This window comes from Indicator indicator, chromosome 1 (genome assembly GCF_027791375.1).
Source record: "Indicator indicator isolate 239-I01 chromosome 1, UM_Iind_1.1, whole genome shotgun sequence".
NCBI lineage: Eukaryota > Metazoa > Chordata > Aves > Piciformes > Indicatoridae > Indicator > Indicator indicator.
The window spans coordinates 83,719,394-83,745,003 of NC_072010.1; the positions used below are offsets into that span (position 1 = coordinate 83,719,394).

At 40.7% G+C, this 25,610-nt stretch overlaps 1 protein-coding gene across 4 annotated transcripts in view; it reads left to right on the top strand.

Moving 5' to 3' along the window:
- The first annotated feature begins 9,108 nt into the window (after window positions 1-9,108).
- CBLB (Cbl proto-oncogene B) overlaps window positions 9,109-25,610 on the top strand; it is a 121,241-nt gene continuing 104,739 nt past the window's right edge. For 3 of the 4 annotated variants that reach the window (XM_054387400.1, XM_054387485.1, XM_054387573.1), the window contains exons 1-2: window positions 9,121-9,267; window positions 22,390-22,640. In XM_054387400.1, the coding sequence (XP_054243375.1) occupies window positions 9,121-9,267; window positions 22,390-22,640 (398 nt within the window). Of the gene's footprint in view, window positions 9,268-22,389; window positions 22,641-25,610 lie in introns of all 4 variants that reach the window. The other variant, XM_054387654.1, reaches the window with a different exon arrangement.

Consider the following 25,610-nt stretch of genomic DNA (forward strand, 5'->3'; position numbering starts at 1 on the left):
ATAATTTAGTCAAATGGAAGAAAAAAAATATAGAAAGCCAACAAGTCAAGGCAAGCAAGCTCACAATGAGAAGATTTTCAGCCTTGGTCAAAGGGGAAAAAAAAAAGGATGCTTTAATCATGAATAATTTATTCCTTAAAAAGTGAGCACTCGGACAGCTTTTTAACAGCCTGGTTAATCTATGCAAGAGCAGAATGAAGCCTAGGAGGAGCTGTCATTGAGCATGGATGACTGCTTGCTAGGTAAAGAAATTGTCTGACATTCTTTTATCTTCAACTCTGATGAAGTAAGAGTTTGAGATGAACAGAGTACGAAAGAAGACATTTTTGGTTATGCCCTATAGTGCTATGCTATTTGAGGAAAAGCTGAAAAACAACAAATATTTTAAATAAAATGCTACTAATAAAGAAGACAATAACAGAAAGGAGAGGGGAAAATACTGGCACAACAGGTTTATAAGCCAGTAAACCTGGTTTTGCGTTCACCAGCAAGTGACTGGTAATTGAACAAAATAAAAACACTGGAAAATAGACCTGCAGGGGTAAAAAAAAAAAAAAAAAAACACCATACAAAACCAACTCCAAGCAAACAAAAAAACCAAAGAAATCAAACCAACCAACCAAAAACCAAACAAGCAACCCCCCGCCCAAAAAACAAAAATACAAAACCAAAACAAAGTTCTATTCCCCACCCCGTGTTCCAACTGAGTGCTGTGATCTTGCATCTTCTTAACATCAGCCCAATAAAAAAAAGATAGCAGCATTTAACTCCAACATCTTATTTAATATCCTGCCCAAATACAACTGGAAATACTTGAGAATTAGGAGTTTTCCTTCTTTTCCATTCAAATATCTCCATTTCCCCCCAAAATTTCAAAGATTTTCAAATTTATAAGAAGTTATAAAATACTTGACTAGGGACTTTCCATGGACATCTCTCTCTGCAGCAGAAGTTGTGCCTTGACAAGAAACAAGCCTTGAACTGTTTAACCTAGAAAGGATTTCTCCTTGCTTCTGAGAGTTGAAGTAACATCACTTAGTGGAGATTTGAACAGTGTTACTAGCAGCTTTAATTGAAAACTTTGAAGGAGATGCTGTCATGCAGACTTTTTGTTACAGCAGGCTCCAATGTTTTCAGGCTCTTAAACCAGGAGACCATGCAGTGCTAGGAAATGGTAAGTATTAAGACCTATCCGCTTACATTTCTTCTTCTGTGTAACTCGCTATTGTAGCTTCTACTGTTCTGTCCATCCTAAAAGAAAACAATTTTTGCTGCTATAATCTGTTTGACTCCTTGACTATGAATTTGTGGTGTACCTTGTGCTTCAGTATTTTGTTTTTGAGCAAGGACAAGAACTTTTTCTCTTTTTTGTAGTAAACAAATCAGTGCCCTCCCTCCCATCCACATACTTACCTTAAATTCAATTTTTTTCTAATAGCTTGAATTAAAATGTTGGTGCTTTTTTTTCAGTATCTTGAACTAAAATAAGTTATTTTTCCCAATACCTTCAATTAAAGTGATTTTTTTTTTTTCAAACTGATTTTTTTTTTTTTTAAGGCAAGTCACTACTTTAATAGAAGTGAGTAATTTTTGATCTGCCGTGTGGGTCATTTGCAAATACAAACTGAATGCATGGAAATTTTGTAATTATTTGCTGAATGCTTCAGAGCATTCAGCTATCCTCAAACTGAGTTTACAAGATTTTTGCATCAGTTGCTCATCCTACATAATGCAATTTGTGATTGTTTTTTGCTTCATTACAAGACTACTTTTTTAAGAGTAAAATGAAAAACAGCGAAGCAGACTTCTGCAGAGAGGGATAAGTGATTTTTGCCGTTCTGAAATGTTCATTTTAATGCATAAAGTAGTTGTATTTTGAACAGTGAATGCTACATTGAAATCTAGTTTGCCATTGCTTTTTAAATTCTGTTCTATGTGAGGGTATGTTTGTTTCCATCCAGCTTCAGATTAATTCACGTTGTGACTATAAAGAGGTCAAAGTAAAAGTAAGAACAAAGTGAAGCTCCTAATTCTCAAGTAAAACAAGAAATTCCAGTTGTATGTGGGCAGGATATTAAATACAGTGTTGGAGTTAAATGTCACTGCTATTCTTCTATCAGGCTGATACTAGGAAGATCTAAGATCATAGCATTCAGCAGGAACAGGGAGGAAAAAAAAGAAAAAATAAGGTACTGACATTGATTATTTTTATGCTATCACACAGATGGAGTAAATTCGAGAGGTAGTGCTAAAATGATAGGACTTAGTTAAAGCCTTTGCACCTGCTCTGGCAGATGGATGCAATTAATAACAGAAAAGAAACAGAAGAACTCCAGTCAAATTGCTCCCTGAGGGTAAAGTTGGTTTACGATGAAGCTGACATGCTTTTTTAATACAATATATTAAGGCAGGGATGTGTTTTGAAGTGGGCTGTCTAGTTTACAGCAAACGAACTCATTAGCAAGGTGTGGAGAGAAACACCCCACAATTAGTTTTCTTACTCCTCCTGCAAACAGATAATATATTTTCCAATTGCTCAGAGGCAAGCAAATAGTTCTGCTAGGTTCTGCATGGAAAAAAGTATCATACTTAAGCTGATTTGCTCCTAGCACAAATTATTTGGAAATATAAGGCTAAAAGCCCTAGTAAAATTCTTGCCTGTATATTTCTGATGTGCTCTTTAAGGAGCCAGTTGAAAGTAAATTTCATTATTTTAAGTCCAACTAGAATTAACAAAAAAGAAAGACTCCATATTACATTCTACATGCACACATGTATATTCATGTGCACACTCACATTCAACTCTGTCTGCATATAGTTAGCACAGTCATGGATTTATGTGGTGGTAAATCAGTAGAATACTTCCATAGCAGTTTCTAGAAAATCATAGAATAGTTTGGGTTGGAAGACCATCCAGTTCCAACCCCCCTGCCATGGGCAGGGATACCTCCCACTAGACCAGGCTGCTCAAGGCCTCATGCAACTGGGCCTTGACCACTTACAGGGAGGAGGGCATCCACAGCTTCCTGAGCAACCTGTTTTGATGTCTCACAATCCTCACTGGAAAGAATTTGTTCCTAACATCCGCTACAAATCTCCCCTCCTCCAGACCAAAGCTATTGCCTCTTAACCTTTCACTCATCCTATCACTGCAAGCCCTTGTAAGAAGTCCCTCATCAGCTTTCTTGTAGGCCCCTTCAGGTACTGAAAGGCTGCTCTAAGGTCTCCCTGAAGCCTTTTCTTCTCTAGGCTGAACATTACCAACTCCTTCAGCCTGTCCTCATAGCACAGGTGCTCCAGCCCTCTGATCATCTTTATGGCCTCCTCCAGACCTACTCCAGCAGTTCCACATCCTTCTTGTGTGTGGGCCACCAGAACTGGACAGAGTATTCCAAGTGAGGTCTCACTAGAGCAGAGGAGAGGGGCAGAATCACCTCCTTTTCCTGATGGTCACACTTTTGATTCAGGGCTCAAGAATAGTGCCTGGCTCATTTTACTTACAGGTACAGACAAAGCCAAAATGAGTTTGTCTTTCCAAAACAAGTACAGAAAGAGGATTTTAATCCTCTGCAGCACAGAGAACTAATGCAGCAACATTGTATTAACATGAGTTGTACTGTTACAGCCTGCTGGAGCTATGATGGATTTCTACAGGGCACAGAAAAACTGAAAGAAATGTTGTTTCTGTCTGTTTGTGGTTTTACAGTAGTTCAACAAAGTGGGTTAAACTCCCTAGTATCAGGTGATAGAATGAGAGAAAATAGCCTGAAACTGTGCCAGGGGAGGTTTAGACCTGGTTAGGCATTGGAACAGGCTGGCCAGGGAGGTGGTGGAGTCACTGTCCCTGGAGGCATTCAAGAAACGTGTGGACATAGCACTCTGGGACATGGTTTAATGGCCATGACGGTGTTAGGTTGATGGTTGGACTTGATCTTAGAGGCCTTTTTCCCAACCAATACAATAATATGATTTTATCATTACTTGTATTTAATGCATGAAAATAATCTTTTTTTTTCTAGAAACCAGTAACAAAAGTTGGTTTGAGCACTCAATCTAAGCAAACAAAAAAACAGAGGTAGCTGAAATAACTAGATAATCATCTAACAACAAAACACCACTGTTATAACCAATTTTCTCTCAATAATTACCTCCCCAAGGCAGGAAATTTATCTATTATTATACCTACTAATGTGATCAGTAAGAGAATTCTTAGTGTCACAGGTGATTGCTCTTCATAGAATGGTTTGGGTTGGAAGGGGTTTTAAAGATCATCTAGTACTGTCTCTGAAGTTGCTATAACAGAAGAGGTAAATACCTTACAATCTACTTTGAAAGTTACTCACATTGGTGTCTTGCAGCTTAACAACTCTCAAAATCATAAACAAATTGCTCTTATTTTAATAGATCCTAGCACCTTGAGGGCACTGTAAAATAACAGCATTTGTTCCACTCTAATACTCTTAACAGTTATTAGAGGTGAATAGATGATCTTTAAGGTCCCTTCCAACTCAAAGCATTCTATGATTCTAAGACATTGTCCATTTCTAGAACGGGCTAATGAAAATGCTTTTAAGCAAATAGTCTCAGAACTTAAAGGTACCTGCTGTTAAAATACTTATCTTTTATCTTTGTTTGGGTATGGAGTGGGGTTTTGTTGCTGGTTTTATTGTTTTTGTTGTCCTTGGGTTTTTGTTTGGTTGATTTTGGTTTGTTTGGTGTTTTTACAGAACAGATGGATATAGGGCACCAAAAAAGGGAGTTCTAAGGGGATTTACAGCCTCAACTTCCCTGCAAAATGGGACCAGCTACTTTCTGCTGCATCATCATACACCCTCTGAAGAGCATGACCTCGTCAGTGCTCAGCCATTACCCTGCTGCCTGACAGTGCACCGCAGAACACTGCACCTCTGTGTACAGATCCATTTCCATAATATTGTACATACTCAGTCAAAACACCAAGATAATTACACTGGAAGTTTAAGGATGTTGAGATAACCAGGGTATTGTGTTACAGTTTGCAAGAAGTCACTTCACATTCAACTTTTGAAAGAGCTGACTTCAGCTTTTACAAGCATTGTTACCATATCACTTCACTCAGCATATTGTATACTGAATTAGCCTTTAAAAAAAAATTATACTGTACATGCAGGCAATCCTTTATCCTATATATGCGGCTATAAATAAAACCTACATCTGACCTCTTCATTGTTCTTATGTTTCAGCGTATTTGAGCAAAAAGTCACTTGTACCACAGAAAAAACAAACAAACCAACCAACCAAACCAAAAAATCCACCCAAACACAAACAAAACCCAACAAAACCCCAACCCAAACCAAACCACAACACCAACAAAAAGAAAACCAAAAACACATCACCCTTTCAAGGGCCTTTTATCCTCACGCACCCTACAGACCCAGTGGGCAAGAGAATCACAAAATGGTTTGAGTTGGAAGTGTTAAAATCATCTAGTTACAACTCCCCTTCCATGAGCAGGGACACCTGCCACTAGACTAGGTTGCTCAAGGCCTCATTCAGCCTGGTCTTCCGGACCTCCAGGGAGGGGGCATCTACAGTCTCTCAGGGCAACCTGTTCCAGTGTCTCACCACCCTCACTGTAAATAATTTCTAATATCCAGTCCTTATGCTCTCCACTACTACCAAGCATATGCCTCAAACTTCAAATACATGGCAGCTGTTTGCTCCTCCTTTCTCAGCCTTAATTCTCAGTTGTCTCCTATCAAATGGTTTCCACTCTGCATGCTTGAAATCACACAAGCAATAAGTCCTTTTACAGCACAGTATGCAAACCCTTGACCCATCTTTAACACCGTTAGGTATCTCTTTCACCTGCTTCTCCCAGCTGGCTTGCTTCCAACACATCCCCATGATCCCTCTGAGGACTGTAATTCCCAGAATATCTGTACTTACTGTACAGCATAGGTATTGCAAAAAAGGCTGTTTGAAAATCACCCACTTCCCCCTTAGAGCTGGATATTGCACCACGCACGCAGAGCAATGGAGAGAACCAAGCTGCTAGCTCCTGCTGCTCTTAAGATGAACTGAAAGACAACATGACTCAGCCCCAGACAGCTACCAAGCACAACTCACAGCTCTTGGCAGAGTGCAAGATATGAAGAGAATGATAAAACAATGAAAACAAAACAAGAGAAAGAAGCAAAGATTTCACAAGTTCAGAAACATGTCAGATCCTCTGCTGTATCCACAGCCAAAAAAAAAAAAAAACAAACACAGAAAAGAGCAAGCATTCACTAGCATCTTAATTTTATTCAAGATGAGCTTACAAAAAAAAAAAAAAAAAAAAAAAGACATCTGCCAGAGAAGAGTTTTAACCCAGCATTTAAAACAACACAGGAAAGACAATAGAATAATTTACAGAGCCTACAGTGAACTGAGAAGCTTCCAACACACTTAAGTACCTGCCAATTCATACTTTAAAGCTACAGAGGAATAACGACCATTGAGAAAGACATTATTGATAAAGTTTTATTGTTGTATGTGTGCCAAGAGGAGGAACTTGACATATTTAACATCATCAGGAAGATGCCCACATTAAATATACTTACAAATGATATAAACATAAGGAACACTGAAGCAGTCTAAGATTTTTTTTAGACTTTTATTTTTTTCTCCTTACTCCTGGTTTATTAAAAGTCAAAATTTGGAAAAAATCAGGAAACAAACCTACCAACCAAGAAAAAAGGCAAACCATTAACAAAAAATACTTTTATGAAATTTTTAAAATGGAAATATTATGGAAACTACTATGGAAAACACACTTGCTGATACTCGAAGAAGTAAAACTTTAAAACACTCTTCTAGTACAACTGTGTTCAGAAAACAACCTCAAAGTTTTTAAGTGCGGCATTTTTGCTTCCTTGTAGGACAATTAATTAGAAGATTAACACTTGCAAAGCATAATTACTCTCTGGAACACCTTCAAAAGATGCAGAAGTAAAATGTTTTGTATCCTGTGCAGGTTAAAACTTCCCTCTTTCCATCATTCACAGGTAATAAGTAAATTTGAGAAGAAAGCTAAAGAAACCCGTAACATACTCGTTAGCTATTTACCATAAACACACTTTAAGAGGTGTTTTTCACCAAAAAAAAAAAAAAAAAAAAAAAAAAAAAAAAAAAAAAGGCGTTCACGTAATTCCTCACCGCTTCTCAAATAGCTTAACAACCCTAACTGCTTCCTTGCAGCTCTCCCAGCCCCCTTTCCTACCTGGGCAATCTCAGTGTAACAACAAATCTCCTCCCAGCAAAAAAAAACAAAACAAAACCCCCAAATCCCCCCAAACCAACAAACAAAACAAGAAAAGAAACCAGACATACGAAAGAACAAGAAGTTCTTGCACTTTGTGGCCACAAAGAAAACCCCGCAAAGCTCTCCAAAGCACAAAGGGGAAGTGCAAAAGCAGAAACCTCTAAACGTGGCAATAACAAGAACGGGTTTTTTTAAGGCAGATTCAAGTGCTCCAGCACCTACAACTTCACTTGGAGAGACAGAGACGCTGCCACTACTCCTGGCCGCGTATTTAACCCCTACAAACCTTCTAACCAGCCACAATTTCAGGATTTCCTACAAACCACCACACCCCCCCCTCACCCGTCGAGAGGCCTCAATCCGACCCCCCGTACCCCAAGCAGGAGTGGTGGGGCGGGACCACTTCCCTGCCTCCGAGCTCTACTATTGACCAGATCTCCTGTCACTCGCAACACAGCCAGCCCTCTACCCCAGCTCTCGGGCCATCTCCAAACCACTGCCCAGCCCCTTTCCTATACCCATGCTCATTTGCTGATTGAAACATCAATCAAGATTTTGCCTTTCTTTACTGGTTATTAGGAGGCGGTGCTCCCGCCTTCTGGAAGGGGGCTGTGTTCCTTAGCGTTGCCTCCCTACGCCGTTCCCCTCCTGGCGCGCATGTGCGGTGTGCTGGCTGTTGTGCCGCTGTGGGGTGGGCATGTTTCGAGCGGAGCAGCAGCCGCCAGAGCGCAGCGGGGAGGGGGCGGGAGGAGGAGCAGCGGGGCCGCTGCTGCTGCCGCCGCCAGCGGGGAGCCAACCTCACTTTCTAGGAGTGAGGGGAGTCCAGAGCCTGCCGGGGGCTGCGAGCGGTGCCACAAACAGAGCTGTGCGTGTGCATATATCTGTATCTCTCTTTGCATGTGTCTGTAGGACTCTGTCTCTTTCTCTATCCACACACCGCGCATATAGCCAGCGAGCGGGCAGGGCGATACGGGTGGTGGGGCAGCAGCTCCTGGTGCTTTCCTGCAGTGCCACAGGGCAGAGTCCTGCGGGTGTGCGGAGCCGCAATCGCTTGTGGCGGCGGCCGGGACCGGGATGCGCTGCGATGTGCCTGCCTGTCGGGGCAGTGAAACCCGCGGCTGCTGCGGGAGGGAGGGAGGAGAGGCTCGGCTGACCGAACGCTTCGCCTGCGCTTCGCTCCGGATTGAGTATGGGGAAAAGTGGTCGCTGCAGGGGGGCTGAGAAGCCTCCCCCCCACTCCCGCTCCCGGCTGTTCACGGCGGCGGCTCCTCGGCTCCTCTCGATTTTTGGCATAAAGCCGCTCTCGGTGCTAATCCGTACGTATGAGTGCTCCGGGAGCCAGCTGTGTGCTGCCTGCCTCCGCTGCCCGGGCGCTGTTGTGCCCTGCCGGTCCCTGCCTGCCGCCTAGGCTGCCCTTTCCTCCCGCTCCTCCTTCCCCCTCCCCTCCTCAGCGGCGCGGCCGCTCCGCGTCTTCCGCTTTTGTTGTCTGCTGACGGGCATGTGCCCGCTGCCCGTCGGCACCAAGGGACCGGCGTGGGCAGGGGGAGCGGTGCGGGGGTTGGTCGGGCCTTCGGGCAGGCTCTTGGGCTGGGGTTTCTCCCTCCCGCCTGCTGCTGTTGGCAGTAAATCCGGGGTCGCTTTTGCCGGTGTAAACTGGGGCCAGGTGGGTTTGCGCTGTTGGTCATCAACAGTTAAACTTGCTCTTAGACATGCCCTGTTCTTGCCCTTTCCTGCCCGGGGAGAAGGAAGCGTTTCCTCTGTCTGATAAACAAGATCTTTTGGGAGCACCTTCTGAATCTCAGTTTCTCTGTCGCTGCGGCCAGGTTGACACCCAGATGGCCAATTCCGTCAACGGCCGGAACCCACGCAAGGGACGGATCTTGGGCTTCATTGATGCCATTCAGGATGCTGTGGGCCCCCCCAAACAGGCTGCTGCTGACCGGAGGACTGTGGAGAAGACCTGGAAGCTTATGGACAAAGTGGTGAGTGTTTCTGTGTGTTCGTGAATCCGTACAATGGAGAATGGACTTGATGATCTTAGAGGTCTTTTCCAACTGAAACACTTCTATGATTCTGTTCTATGATTTAAGTAGGTACCCCTGGGGAAACAGGAGCTTCCTGCACTGCTAACTGCTATGTGAGTGTGCCTTGGGAATCACAGAATCATGGAATTGTTTTAGTTAGAAAAGACCTCTAAGATGATTGAGTCTAACCATCAACCGTATACCACCATGGCCATTAAACCATGTCTCAAAATTATGTGTCCACACATTTCTTGAGTACCTCTAGGGATGGTCACTCCACCATCTCCCTGGGCAGCCTCTTCTAATACCTGACCACTCTTGCAGTGAAGAAATTTTTGCCAATGTCCAACCTAAATCTCCTCAGGCACAAGTAAAAGAAGTAAGGGGACTTATGGTTTAGGTTATTTAAGCACCATTTGTCTTTTTTTTTTCCTTATGGTCTCTGGCTATGTTTTTTTTAATCTTGGTTTGTGGAAGGAAAACAAATGTGTGTGTTTGCCTTAGGCTATTGTTATTTTCAGATCCTTTAAAATGACTCAAACTTGGAGAGCTGTCCTAACGAAAAGCTGCTTAACTTAGACTTGTAATCACATATTCTGTGATTCGTCTTAGATCACATTGTTAGTGTGCAAACAAGACCTCTGAAAGTATGAGACTTCAGTTAAAACTAATTGTCCTGTGAGACACGCTCTCAATGGCAACTTGGATACGTTTGTGCTTTTAGGAATGTGCGTGGGGACTGGGAGATGTCACTCCTGTCAGTTTAGTAAACAGATTAGTGTGGCACGCCTAACTTTTAAGTGTGTTCCGCATTTTAATGATTTTTTTTTTTAAGTACTTCTACTCTTCATTTTGAAACTAGAAATACACTGTACTGAAACTCATTTTCCAGGAAGTTGCGGGGATTGATCATAGTTTTTCAGATCTTCTAGTCCTCTGCACCAGCCTAATAGATTTTGTTTAGTGTTATACAAAATGTCAGCTGGTATGATGGTAGAATGACTAGAAGGGTTTCTTGCCAATGACAGCAACAGTCTAATTATGCCATGGAGAACTGTTGAGGAGATGCAGGCGCTCTGCTTTGCGTATGAAGTGATACTGCAACTCCATGAATGGAGAATGGAGTGAGGTGGGTGTTGGTCTCTTGTCTCTAGTATCAGGTGATAGAACGAGAGGAAACGGCCTGAAATTGTGCCAGGGGAGGTTTAGGTTGGATATTAGGAACAATTTCTTTCCTGCAAGAGTGGTCAGGTATTGGAACAGGCTGCCTAGAGTGGTGTTCAAGAAACATATGGTCATGGCACTTTGGGACACGGTTTAATGGCCATGGTGGTGTTAGGTTGATGGTTGGACTCCATCTGGGAGGCCTTTTGCAACCAAAACAATCCTATAATTCTATGAGTTGACTTGTTAGGTTGCACATTAATGCAACAAAACCATGAAATGTTGCAAAGAATAATCAGCATATGCATCATTTCAACTACCATACTCATTCAGATGCTGTTGAAAACTTGGATACTGACCTGTCAATTTCAAGGAAACCACATTAGTAAGTTACAGAGGTAATGTGAGAGCTTCCTCTTCAGCCTGCTGGGGGTGAGGATTACTCCCTGTCAGCCTTGGATCTGTATGGCAAGATATTTAGGACTTTTTAACTCAGTGATTCCTCATAAATTATGTAGTTGTTTACTTTTCCTGTGGCACTTGTAAAATGCAGATGTTTAACATTTCTTAAAGTTCATGAGTAGTTCTATTGACATGATGGTGATTATAGTACAGCTTGAAAAGAGGTAATTTGAAAGTATTTGATTGAGTCCTTATATGCATTCCTTTTTCCATCGTAACTTCTGATGGTGATTAAAAACTTAAAACCCAGCCTTGAAGGAAATGGTTTCCCTCACAAAAGGCTATGTTGACATTTCTCTTTTAATGATCAAGATGCTGTGAACAGTGAGCATCTTACAATGCTACCTGCAAGTACAAATACTTGGAAGAACTTTTCTTCAGCAGAGGGAAGTTTTTGGCTTGGAAACCATGAATTTGATTTGTTGCTGAAACCACATGGGGAATGCATGGCTTAATTTCTCCCTGTGTCAGACCATTTACAAAGCTATATGGAATCGTAAAGGTTGGAAAAGGCCTCTAAGATCATCAAGTCCAACCTTCTACCCAACACTTCCATGGCCATTAGACCATGTCCTGAAGTGCCATATCTGCTTGTTTCTTGAACACCTCCAGGGATGGTGACTCTACCACCTCCCTGGGCAGCCTATTCCAATGCCTGACCACTTTTTCTGTAATGAAATCATTCCTAATATCCAACCTAAACTTTTCCTGGCACAACTTGAGGCCATTACCCCTTGTCCTGTCACTAGTTACTTGGGAGAAGAGGCCAATGCTGGCTTCACTCCAACTTCCTTTCAGGTAGCTATAGAGAGCAAAAAGGTTTCCTCTCAGCCTCCTCTTCTTTAGGCTAAACAATCACAGCTCCCTCAGCCTTACAGTAAAAGTCACTCAAAAGGCTGGATATTTTTTCATTTTACTGGATAAGTGTCCTCAATTTGGATCTTTAATGTATTCTCTTTAAGCTGCCCTCAGTTAATCAAATTTTGTTTTCAAATTCTATTAAAGTATACCAGACAGGATGATGTCATAGTGTCAGAATGCTGTAGCTTGCTGCTTTGAGTTTTTAAGCATTTAGTATTTAGAGTGAAAGGATGTGTTTGAGCAAATTTAATATGTTGGCAAACAAATCTGAGTCTCGTAGCCTTATGTGGCAGCAGGCACTGGAAGGTCATTTTCTCCTCTGCCTAGATCAAAAGCAGGGATTAAAATCAGAAATAGAAACCTACTTGATTGACTGCTGTTTCATATCTCATTTCTGGAGTGTTTCCTGATTTCTGTGGTGGGTCACTGATCGAATTAATACCTAGTGAAGATGGTAGACTCTGCTAAGTCAGTGGGGTGCCACCCATGCTAAGATTGAGGCCTATTATACTTGTTGTAATAACAGTCATTTTTGTCACTTATTCTTTAACTCTAATAGCTGTGATAACCATCTCTTTTGCTGCAGTCAGGTAGCTAAAGTTTTTTTCTCCAATTCTAAAGATGCTAGGGAGAGGGAGGATGGAAACAAAGCAAAGCTGTTATGTTGATCAGAGGATGAAAGAAAAAGAATAGTCTTAAAAGCTAGGAGCAGAGCTCAGTAATTCCTGGTTTACCTTTCTGTCTGTCTTAAAATTGCTATTCTTTACCTTTCCTTCATTTCATTCTGTAGCTTCCTCTTTGGCAGATCAGATTTTCTGTATCGAGTATTTATTTTCAACAACAAGGCATTAACCAATACTACAAATAATCTACAAGAATGAGGCCACGAGAGTTGTTTTATGATGTACATAAAAGTTCTGGCTACTAAGATACCATGCAAACACCTTTCTGTAGCATTAGTTGCATGTTACACTTTGGAATTGTTCAGATTTTATGGTCATGTTTGTTTTCCATGCCGTTGGAACAGGCTGTAGTTCACAGGATCATAGGATGTCAGGGGTTGGAAGAGAGCTCTGGAGATCTTCTGTTGCCAATTTGAAAAAAAAAAAACAAACAACAAACCAAACAAAACAACAATAAAAATAAAGGTTTTGAAAGAGGTTTTTAGCAGAACAGAAGGTTGGGATAGTACTTCTTGTTAGAGCCCTGTTTGTAAAAGTTACTGTAAGCAGCATAGCTCCAGGGAATGATAATAAGAAATAATCCTGTAAATAATCAGTGGATTTGAATTGTTTTCTATCTTTATAGCTTATATTTGCATCTTCCTTTTTATACTTAATCCATTGAGATCTGTACTTTGTCAGGTTTACTGGTAGTTCTTTTTTGGTGTGTGTGGAGGGGGTGGTGTTTTGTTTTTTTTATATGAATTTTAGCATAGTGTCCAGTTTCCCTGCTGCTTTTCTCATGGGCAAACAGTAGATTTCCCATTAAAACCCAAAAATATTTGTTTTAATTTCTTTGCAATGCAAAGGATAATATTCCTTTTATGGTATGGATGGCTAGCCCTGCTTTCCAGTGCACTCTGTAAACAAGCTGACCATATATCTGATCTTTTAGCAAGCAAATTACTGTTTTTAAAACATGAAGTTTTTTAGAAAGTGTTTTAGTAATTTAGACTGAAGTACTGAAAGTATTTTAGAAATATACTAGAAATATACATAATAGAAATATACTTTAGGAAGTATTTTAGGAAGTTCACATTGTATAAATAAATATTGCTGAAAACAATTCTTTAATTTTTTTTTAAACTACACATTAATTGCATGTTGTTTTTTTCCTATTTTTTTCCCTGAGATTCTGAACTTTATGTTTTTTAAAATCCAGAAGCCAGCCATGAATTATTGTTAGAGGATAATGATTATCTTGGGAAAGAATGGTTACTTTGGGGGAGAATGCCTATTATGTAAACATGGGAGCAGTTAAGTTAATTTACTATGTAGGCTGTTTAGAGGTGTCAGTACTATTGTGCACTCTTCACTATTGTTTGTTTCAAGCTGATAAAAATGTGACACATTCTTTTTTTCCAAACAAGAATATTTCAGTGACTTTCAATCACTTTCCTTATGACTTGGGTCTGAAAATAATTTTATTTTTCTATCAGGATGATTATCAATGCTGGGTGCTCAGTCATGACCCAGCCAGTTGTTGACTCTGAGTGTATAAATGGGGCTGGTAGTTTGATTAGCTGTTTTATAATTACCTAAGAGCAAATTAAAGTGTGTCTCCATAGCTCATACTGTTGACTTAGTGAGTAAAAGCCAGATTACTTCTGTAACTTACTAATGGGGTTTTCTTGAAATTAATATTTGTCAGTATCCAAGTTTTCAGCAGCATCTGAATGAGTATGTAGGTCAGGTAGTTGAAGTTATATGTGTTGGTTATTCTTTGCAACATTTTACGGTATTGTTGCATTAATGTGCAACCTACCAAGTCAGTTAGTAGTGTCCTAGAACTGTTTTGATTGGAAAAGACCTACAAGATCAAGTCCAACCATCAACCTAAAAGCACCGTGGCCACTAATTGTGTCCCAAAATGCCATGCCCACACATGTCTGTTCCAATGTCCAATAGAATTATATGCTATTCTTTCACAAAGGACCTGGAAAAAACATCTATCAATCATAACCATGGTATTATTCAGTGCCTTACCTGGTCCAGCTCTGGAAACCCCAACACAAGAAGGACATAGATTTGTTGGAGAGGGTCCAGAGGAGGGCCACAAAGATGATCAAAATGCTGGAGCACCTTTCCTATGAGGACAGGCTGAGAGACTTGGAGTTGTTCAGCCTGGGAAAGAGAAAGCTCCTGGGAGATCTTATAACAGCATTTCAATATCTGAAAGGGGCCTACATGAAGGGTGGGGAGGGACTATTTAGAAGGCCTGTGGTGATAGGGTGAGGGGCGATGGTTTGAAACTGGAGCAGGGTAGATTTATGTTGGACATTAGGAAGAAGTTGTTCACAATGAGAGTGGTGGAATACTGGAGCAGCTTGCCCAGAGATGTGTTTGAGGCTCCATCCCTGGAGACATTCAAGATCAGACCTGATGTGGCCCTGGGCATTCTGATCTGCTGACTGCAGGCTGGTTGGACAGGATGACCTTTGAGGGTCCCTTCCAACCTGTGTGATTCTGTGGTCAAATTTGATAGGAAGTTTGATGTCCTGCATATATATTGTTTGTGGAAAAAGAGTTGAGAGTCCATCCATTTTCCTGCTGAGGCTCCCCCTGATTTAAGTTTTTCAGAATTCATTGTTGGTAGGACTGTGTGGTGGTGTTTTCTGGATAATTGTGGTAACTTATTGCAGATCTACCATTCTGCTGCCTGTGGTGTGTCAGCCTTTGCTTTGACTTTCTTGACTCGTTCAAAAGACAGCTTAAAGTTATCTTTGAAAGTGTGTGAGCACTGGTGCTCCGATTGTTCTCATCCATTCACTGCAGCTGGAAACCGTGTTCAACAGATGTTCTACTCATTAGATACTTACTCTTTTTTAGTTGTGTTACTTGCTTTGTATTGTCTTTGATGAGCATGATGTGTTTAAACAGATTGTATTAGGCTGCTATACTTTGCTTGAACAGAAGTTATTCTGTCAAATGAGTCCAGGGCATTCATTCAGCTTTATTGTTTACTTTAAAATGTGACTAGAAGATACAGTTTTCTGTAGGAAATGTATCCCTTAAATAAAATAGGTATCATTTATTCTTATCTCAATGCTATGAAATAATGCCTTGTAATTTAAGTCGAAGATCTTAGATTTAAGTCAAATATATGATGATGAAGAAATTCTTTATTGTGAGGGCAGTGAGACACTGCAACAGGTTGCCCAGGGAGGTTGTGGATGCCCTCTCCCTGGGTGTTGGACAGGTTGAGCAATTTAAGTAAAAAAGTATGATATTTGACTTGAGTCCAAGATCTTTGACTTTAGTTATACCCTCCAGTACCTGAAGGGGGCGTATAAGAAATTTGGGGAGGGACTTTTTACAACGGCTTGTAGTGATAGAATGAGGGGGAATGACTTTGAGCTGGAAGAGGGGAGATTTAGACTGGATGTTAGGAAGAAAGTCTTGTCTGTGAGAATGGTGAGACTAGGACAGCAGGCTGCCCGGGAAGAGGTTGTACATAACCCCTCCCTGAAGTTGCTCAAGGTCAGGGCCTTGAACAGCTTGTTCTAGTGGAAGGTGTCCTTGCCTATGGCAGGGGGATTGGAAATAGTTGATCTTTATGGTTCTTTCCAACCCTACCCATTCTATGATTCTGTGATCTTAATTATATGAGTGAGTGGGCTGTTGGGAAGAAAAGGTTGAGTATTTCTCCATACACACTAGACCCTAATCTTGTCTGGAAGTTCCTGCCTTAACTCTTTCAAAATCTGTTTCTGGTAGGTTAGAGTAGTGCCTTTGTTCTTCACAATCAGAATTGCACTCCATTGTTTTTATGGAGTAAATACTTAAATTTTCCCTGAGTGAGTGAGTCAGTGAAAGGAGCTTAGGTTTGTCTTAGTTAAGAAATGTCTCTCATTGAAGTAAACTAACTTGCTGACTGACTGCTTTTCTTTTTTTAGACTGCATGCTAAATATATAGATACATGCTCACTTCCAGTCATAATGATACACAAATCACACAATGATATGATTCATGCCTGCTCTTTAAAGTGTTGGTGTGGGTTCCTTTGTGAAGTGCAATAGGCAGGTCTTTATTTTTGGTAGGGGTTTTTCTTTGTTTTGTTTTGAGTTGTTTTGAAGAAAGGTATATACACCATTTGTGCTGCTTTGGTATATCTTCTGCGTCAGCAGATGTCATTTCTTATTGCTTGCTTTTAATTGTGAACTGCTGTGGTATGTGTCAGGACATCCTGACTCTGGAAACCATATGGTTTACCAGCCATCTCTTTGTAAACTTACTTCCTTTGGACTGAAACCTTGTGTACTCTATAATAAAAGAGAAGAAAACCTTGTACTGCTTCACTGGATCACTGACAAAGAAATTGATAGCATTTTTACAGCAAATTGAGTTGTACTGTAGAGGAATATTTTGTATTAATTTGTGAAAGGCTTCTTTTGGAGTTGATGCTGCATTTATAAATTCATCTTTATCTGCTTTCCTATACCTGAAGGGAGACTACAGGAAAGCTGGAGAGGGACTTTTAGTAATTGTGTCTAGCAATAGGACAAGGAGGAATGGTTTTAAGCTGAGAGAGGCTAGGTTTAGACTGGATCTTAGGAAGAAGTTCTTCAGAATGAGGGAGGCGAGACATTGGAACAGGTTTTCCATAGCGGTTGTGGGTAACCCCTCAATGGAGATGTTCAGGGCCAGGTTGGGTGGAGCCTGGAGGAACCAAGTCTAGTTGAGAGGCATCCCTGCTGGTGGCCGGGAGTTGAAGTAGATGATCTTCAAGGTCCCTTCCAATCTAAGCCATTCTCTGATCTCTATACATTTTATGTCTATATTTATTTATTTTATATTTTATCTCTGTATTCATCTCTGTAAAGTCAGCAGAAGCTGAAGCCATGATGACCACAGGATCCTGTTTTGATACGTGTATGTTAGAATACTGGACCGAAGGAGACTTTCTAGAACATCTGAGAGAGAAACTAAATCTTCTTTAGAACTTTTTGTGTAGTTAAAGTGGACTGTTAAAAATACATGTGCAAGCATAAACAATTTGCTTTTTCCATTTTTTTTCTGTACTTTTAATGGTATTTCCAATATATATATGAATACACTTATGTTCTACTTGTTGACACGTCTGCTTGAAAAGATACCAGAAAGAGAATTAATTCTTTCATCATCAAATTTAATTTAGGAGACATAAGCAATTCAAAATGATTGCAGCCTTATTTGCTTGAGATCTGCTCTCATTGCTGACTTTTTTTCTCCCTGAATATTTTTTTTTATTATTTCCTGTTTTTTTCTTTTCTCCTTGTGCATGTTGCTCCAAAAAGTTGCAGTGGCCTAATCAATGATATTGATTTGTGTCATCTGTAGTTGCTTTTGGGAAGAATATCAATCTTGTTTCAAGTTTTCACTAAATCAGAAATTACAGAGAACAAAAGTTCAAATGAAAAATATCTTCTTTTTTTTTTCTCCCACAAAGGTTTTCACTTTTGTCTTTGAGATTCCATTTTTTTCCAATGCTTCTACAAAAAAAAATTGTATGTTGCTGTATGGATGACTTTAAGATCTTTCTACATATGTAATAGATCACGGGTCATGACATAAGTCATGCTCATGTTTCTGAAATCTCCTTAAATTTGTCTGTCAGATGAAGTTTATCATAACTAAAATAAAATGTTTGATCTTGCTGGGTTGTTTAGCCTGGAGGAAAGGAGGCTCAGGGGAGACCTCACGGCTCTCTACAACACCCTGAGAGGAGCCGGGAGTGAGGTGGAGGTTGGTCTCTTCTTCCTAGTATCAGGTGATAGAACAAGAGGAAATGGCCTGAAATTGTGCCAGGGGAGGGTTAGGTTGATTATTAGGGAAAATTTCTCTCCTGCAAGAGTGGTCAGGTATTGGAACAGGCTGCCCAGGGAGGTGGTGGAGTCATGGTTCCTGTAAGTGTTCCAGAAACATATGGACATGGCACTTTGGGACATGGTCTAATGGCCATGGTGGTGTTAGGCTGATGGTTGGACTGGATCATCATAGAGGTGTTTTTGAGCTAAAACAATTCTATGATTCTCTGATCTCCTACATAAGTCTCTTTTGTTAGTTCTTTTCTTGGCCTTCTAGGGTAACACCATCATCCTGCCTTCACTCAGGCAACTCTTTTACTTGAACTGCTTTTTTAAAAATTGAGATCAATCCATTCACCTGAATCTCTTGTCCAAGCTTTGCTGTTTTGTATATCAATGAGTTCAGCTTTGCTTTTCTGACCTTGAAAGAATGTCATTATATCCAACCTTTCTTCTTTGAGAATACTGTTGCAGGCATCTCCTAACCCATGACTTGCACTGTGTTGTCCTTTTCTTTATCCTGATAACCTTCTCTTTATCACTTGAAGTATAAACAAGTTGGTTTCAATTTCCAAGTCTCTCTGCAGTTCCAGCCTTCATCACCTAATGAAGAGATAACTAGATATCTTTATGCTTTACTTTGTTCTAGTCCAGCATTTTCCTCAATTTAGGAGGAATTCTGTGAACCAGTAATTTTAGAGCTTGGTTTCAAACTTTCCAGTTTGCATCTAGAAATACTTAACTGCTAGTGCCCTGCTGAACACTGTTGAGCAGAATGTTGTATAGAGTTCTGCTCATGTATTCATATTTACCTGCATCCATCTGCTGTCTTTTTGTTTCCCTCTGAGATTGCAAATTTCTCTATGAGATGAACTCTGTTGTAGAAAACATCAGAAGGGTTCCTGATCAGTGCTTGGTCTAGCAGGTGAAAGAACAATAGAAATTAATTTGGGCTGTTCATCCTGGACAAGAGAAGACTGGTGTGACCTTATAGCTACATTTCAGTATCTGAAGAGGTCCTACAGAAAGGCAGGGTAGGGACTGTTTGTTGAGAAGGGCTTATAGTGATAGGATGAGGAGCAGTGGTTTGAAACTGCAGCAGGGTAGATTTAGGTTGGACATCAGGAGGAAGCCCTTCATAGTGAGGGTAGTAAAATATAGGTCTCCCAGAGATGTGGTTGAGGCTTCATCCCTGGAGACATTCAAGATTGCACTTGATGTGGCCCTGGGCAACCTGTTCTAGTTGGAGGTGTCCCTGCTGACTGCAGAGGGTTGGACAAGATGACCTTTGGGGTCCCTTCCAACCTGATGCATTCTGTGAATCTGTAAAATTAACAATGGATGGATGAAATGAAAGGAGCTGCCTGGAGAGGTTGTGGAATCTATTTGTCTGGAGACTTTCAAGGTCCATCAGGATGTGTTCCTGAGTGACCCTCCCTTGGTGACTGGTTTGGCAGGGAGGTTGGACTCAGTGGTCTCCTGAGGTCCATTCTAACCCCTACTGTTCTCTGAATCTGTGATTCTATTGAAGGTGTCATGTTTTAAGTACTGGTTTTGAATGATGCCAGTGTTTCTATAGTACTACTGAGTCTGCACTGGTCTAATAATGCTAGACTGCTTAAACACTTGTTAGTGTTTGGCTTTTGAGCCCTCTGTCTTCACTTTTCTGACTATGACTGCACTAAATCTGGTGTGCTTTTGTGTGTATGGTCCAGGGGGAACAAACAATTCTGTGTTTGCTTTGCTGTTTGTGGTTCATGAGCATCTGTTAGTGTCAGCAGTCTTAAGGCAGCGAATTCCTTAATGATGTAGATTTTGAAATTGAAGGAAGGATCAGTATCAGGGATACAGCTTTGAGTTGAGAGAATTGGATGGTACAGCATACAAGTTTGGGTTGACAAATGCTCCAGACTGCACTTTTTTGAAGTTGACACATTAGAGGGATTAAGAATCTACATTCAGTGGTATTAAGATATTTTTACAGCCTTGTTACATTGTATATGAGTGACTTTGGCATTCTTTTGAGGTGGCAATCTCTAAGTGATACCCATTAAAGTGTTACACCATGTGAACTTCTTTTTTTAAAATATTTGCATATGTACAGCTGCAGACACATGCCTGGAAGGTGTCTCTCTGCTGTGTTTCAGCTGGGCCTGGATAGCTCAGTGCAACAGAACTCAATCTACTGATGAGTTTCCACCTCCTCTGCTTTCTGTAGCAGAACCTTGCACAACAAACTCCAGTGGATGCAGGTAGCCAGGAGATAATTACACCAACCTTCACAGAATCATAGAATGGCAGGTTGGAAGGGAACCCAAGGATCATCTGGTGCAACCTTTCTACATGATAATGTAGCTGATATGATGTGGCCCAGCACTCTGTGAAGCTGAGTCTTCAAATTGACCAATGTGTTGGTGCCTTTTGTGTGTGTGTGTGTTCAGGAGACAAAACCAGTATTCTCCTCTTTCAGAAACATTTGCAGTGGAGACTAGATTCAAATCAAGGTGTTCAATTCACCTGAAGCTTAATTCTTTTAAGTAGTATATGTTATTCAATTAATTTTTGTGCCATTTAGGCATGTGATCATTCCAGATCCATTGAGATGTCTTCTTCTGTTGCAGCCATGAACTGGAAAACCTAAGAGTTGATAATGTTTTGTTTCCTGGTTTATGGCTGGAAAACAGAGCTTATAATATTTGGCATTCCTGGATTATGATATGTCTTTGTGAATGACTTAATTTCTGTCTCTTGTAGGTAGTAGCTTTTGAACCACTCATGTTGGTCAGACCGTTTTCATGTGTGCATGAAATTATTTAGATTTCATTTTATTTACATTTAAAATTTACATTCCTACAGGTTCTGAGAGGCTGTATTGTTTGCAGATTGCATCAGGTTGGAAGGTACCCCCAAAGGTCATCTTTTCCAATCCCCTGCAGTGAGCAGGGGCACCACCAACTAGATTGGGTTGCCCAAGGCCACATGAAGTGTGATCTTGAATGTCTCCAGGGACAGGGCTTCAACCACATGTCTGGGCAACCTGTTCCAGTGTTTCATCACCCTCATTGTGAACAACTTCCTCCTAATGTCCAACCTAAATCTGCCCTGCTTCAGTTTTAAATGATTGCCCCTTGTCCTATCACTACAAGCCCTTCTAAACAGTCCCTCCCCAGCCTTCCTGTAGGTCCCTTTCAGATACTGAAATGTAGTTACAAAGTCTCCCTGGAAGTCTTCTCCATGCTGAACAGACCCAATTCTTTCAGCCTGTCCTTGTGGGAGAGAAGCTTCAGCCTTCTCAGTATCTTTGTGGCCTCCTCTGGACCCACTCCAGAAGGTCCATGTCCCTCTTGTGTGGGGGTTCCCATAGCTGGACACAGTAGTCCAGGTGAGGTCTCACCAGAGCAAAGGGGCAGAATCAGCTCTCTTGACCTACTGGCCATGCACCTTTTGATGTAGCCTGGGATGCCGTTTGCCTTCTGAGCTGCAAGTGTCCATTGCTGTCTCGTGCCAGTTTCTCACTCACCAGCACCCCTAAGTCCTCTTCTGCAGGGCTGCTCTCAATCTCATCAATCCCCCCCCATCATGGATTGATACTGGGGATGTTGGATAGAGAAAAGAGAGAGCCAGCAGATGACAAAGTAATTTGTGAGGTCAGTTCTTAGTAGACATTAGAACATCCATAGAGAAGTTCCCCTGAGGCGAACAGGTCTGTACAAAACTACTGCTCTTGGCATTAATTTCATGCTGTATTTTCATAATATACTCCATAGCACATTGTAGGTAGGCAAAGACATTCTTTCTTTAAACACAAAGCCTGAACTGTGTAAGTAGGCTTGTTTGCTTTTGATAGATGTGACAGGATTCAGTTAAATTTTACATCCTTTGACATTAGAGACTGTTGGGATTTCATGGAATATAAATAAAGCAGGATTTAAGTCTTTGTGCCTGGAGGTTAGAGAAGTATGTTTGTGTCTATAAATTTTAAGATTTCAGATCAGGTTTTGCCCCAATGTATTTCTTGGGTTTTACATTTTCTTTTCTTTTCTTTTTTTTTTTTTCTTTTTTTTTTTTTTTTTTTTGCTTGTAGGTAAGATTGTGCCAAAACCCAAAGCTTCAACTCAAAAATAGCCCACCTTACATACTTGACATTTTACCTGACACTTACCAACATTTGCGACTTATCCTGGGCAAATATGATGACAACCAGAAACTTGCACAGCTCAGTGAGAATGAATACTTTAAAATCTACATTGACAGCCTCATGAAAAAATCCAAACGGGCTATAAGGCTCTTCAAAGAAGGAAAAGAAAGAATGTATGAGGAGCAATCACAGGATAGGTAAGTGAAATATTTAAATAATGAGTAGATTGTCTGGCCTGTCTGCATTCTTAACATTGTTTGTCTGCAGCCCATTGTGTTTTGACATTTTTAATTATTTAAGGAGCAGAAATATTTATTGTTTGAATTCACTGACCCTGCAGATCAGTCAGTAATTTGCTGGATTTGTTCCACTGTGTGCTCAGGACAGGCAGACCTGCCATATGGGGAAGGGTTGAGAGAACTGGGTTTGTTCAGCCTTAAGAAGAGAAGGCTTAGGGGAGACCTTATTACCATGGACCAGTACATCAAGGGTGGCTACCAGGATGATGGAGACTCCTGTTTTACAAGCAGTCACATGAAAAATACAAGGGGTGATGGGGACAACTTACTCCTGGGGAGATTCCATTGGACTCCAGAAGAAAATGTTTCCTCATGAGAACAGTTAGACATTGGATCATCTCCCAAAGGAAGCAATGGATTCTTCTACATTGGACAGTTTGAAGACTCATCTTGACAGGGTGCTGGGCCAGCTCATTTCAACTCTACTGTTACTTAGAAAGGCTGGACCAGATGATCCTTGAGGTCCATTCCAACCTGGCATTCTGTGAGTCCGTGGTTCTGTGATTATCTGTCACTTTGTGACCTTTAAAACCAAGTGCATTCCCTTCATAAAACGTTGATTTCCTTGCCATTACTTATTCACAGAGCTTTACAAGATGCAGTTTTGCCTCTGGCAGAGAGAAAGTGCCTGTTACTTGGATTGAGCTTGACCTCCCTACCTCAGTTCTTAAAAGTGTAGGAACCATGATGGGTATTGACTTAAAGCTTTCACGAGTGATGAAATGGAGCAAAACAACATTCCCGTTTTTGAGGGATGTTAGCATAAGGTGATGATGATGTTAGCTGGATGCTGAGAAGCCTCTTCAGAAAAATTAATTGATTCTTGATTTGCAGTGGTTCAGTTTTAATAATAGGGCTTTCATGCCCACTTTGTGTGCTCTTTGTGGGCAGTAAGGGAGGTTTAATACTTGAATTACTTAGTATTTTAAAACTAATATTTTCAGGATCTACTATTTTGATTTTTTTGCATTTTGTGTGCAAAACCTGGAGTTTTGTTTTGGGAAGGGCTACAGCGGTGTTGTGGCAATTACTTTGTTCTGTGTGATATATCTTTTTTTTAAAAAAAAACCACATTGCTGGTTTCAGTCTCCCCTTTTTAAAGGAGATAATAGGGAATAAGAGGGAGAGAGGGAGTGAATGGAGGATTGAATCCCTGCTGTTCTGTCTGCATCTGAGCTCAGAGGATTGCAATATAGTTTCACAGTTGGGGAAAGCGTTGGTAGAAGCAGGGAAATGTCTACATTCTTGTAAATGTCACTGCTGTTATGTTTGATTTATACGTATGCTGCTTCCTAATTTTTAGCAATGATTATAGCTATTCAGTCTCCCGTGTTTGATAGGGTGACTTAAATTTGGCTTAATGTATAAGGACTTTTTTTTTTTTTTTTTAAGTATGTAAAAACAATCCAGTTTTTAATAGACTTGGAGCTGTTTGCCCAAAGGAGCAAAATACGCTGAACTATTTCGGTTATGATTCAAGATTTTGATGAACATTTGTTGTGTTTTGATTTTGTGAGCACGTAAAGGAACATTTTCACTGCAGATGCTTTGTTACCAGAACCCCTGGAGCAATTCATCATCACTCAGCCTATAGTTTCTTTTTTTTTTTAATATCCCATTTGTTGTATATGTAGAAATCATTGTGTTGCAAAAGAAATAAGAACTTTTTATGGTAAGGGAAATTTGACATAAATGGTGACATTATGTAAACAGGTTTTATTTTGTTGTATGAAATCCAGATTTACTTCTGGTTTTGCTTACAGTTAGCAATAAATTAAAGCCAGTTTCAGTGTAATTTTTTCAGACAGTGTCTGCTATAGGCTATCAAACACTGTCTTAGGAACTGTATGTAGTTGCTAGAGTTTCTTTCTTCTTTCCAATTACCCACTTCATTTGCTGCATGAGGGTAAGAGTGGTGGTACAAAGATGTCTGTTGTGAAGCAAACAGTTTTTGAAGAAGGTGCAGTTAGCATATTTACTGTCATTTACTTGGGCCATTTTTTTGTGAGATGATTGGAGAGATTTTCAAACATAGTAATAGAGTGCACAGAATGAAAATAGCTACTTCAGGCTCTCTAAATTGTATTTCAGCAGATGAAAACTGTATTGTTTTACCTGACAGCTTCATAGATTCCTGGTATGGTTTGGGTTGGAAGGGACTTTAAAGATCATCCAGTTCCAACCCCACTGCCATGGGCAGGAGCACCTTCCATTAGACCAGGTAGCTCAAGACTTCGTCTGACCTGGCCTGGTACACCTCCAAGGAGGGGGCATCCCTGACCAACCTGGGCAACCTGTTCCAGCATCTCACCACCCTTACTGTAAAGAATTTCTTTCTACCATCCAGTCTAACTCTACCTAATGGGAGTTTGAAGTTTGAGGAAAGGAGTACAATAGAAATGTTTCTCTTCTACAAACCATATTCTGACTTTGTTTAAAGAAAAAAAAAAAAGCAAACAAACCAACAAGCGTAAGCATTATTTCAGCAGTTTGTGCCTCATGCCATTTTGACTTAAATTCTGCATCTTTTTGACTTCAGTGCACCCTCTTTCATAGATCTATAGAATCACAGAATGGTTTGGGCTGGAAAGGATCGTGTTGTTCCGACCTCCCTGCCACGTTCAGGGACACCTCCCACTAGACCAAGTTGCTCAAGGTGTCATCCAACCTTGCCTTGAACGCCTCTAGGGAAGGGGCATCCACAACCTCCCTGGGCAATCTGTTCCAGAGTCTAATCACCCTCACTGTAAAGAATTTCTTACTAATATCCAGTCTAAATCTACCCTCTTCCAGCTTAAATCCATTGCCCCTCAAGCTGTTATTACAAGCCATTACAAAGAGTCTCTTCCCAGCTTCCTTCCCCTACTG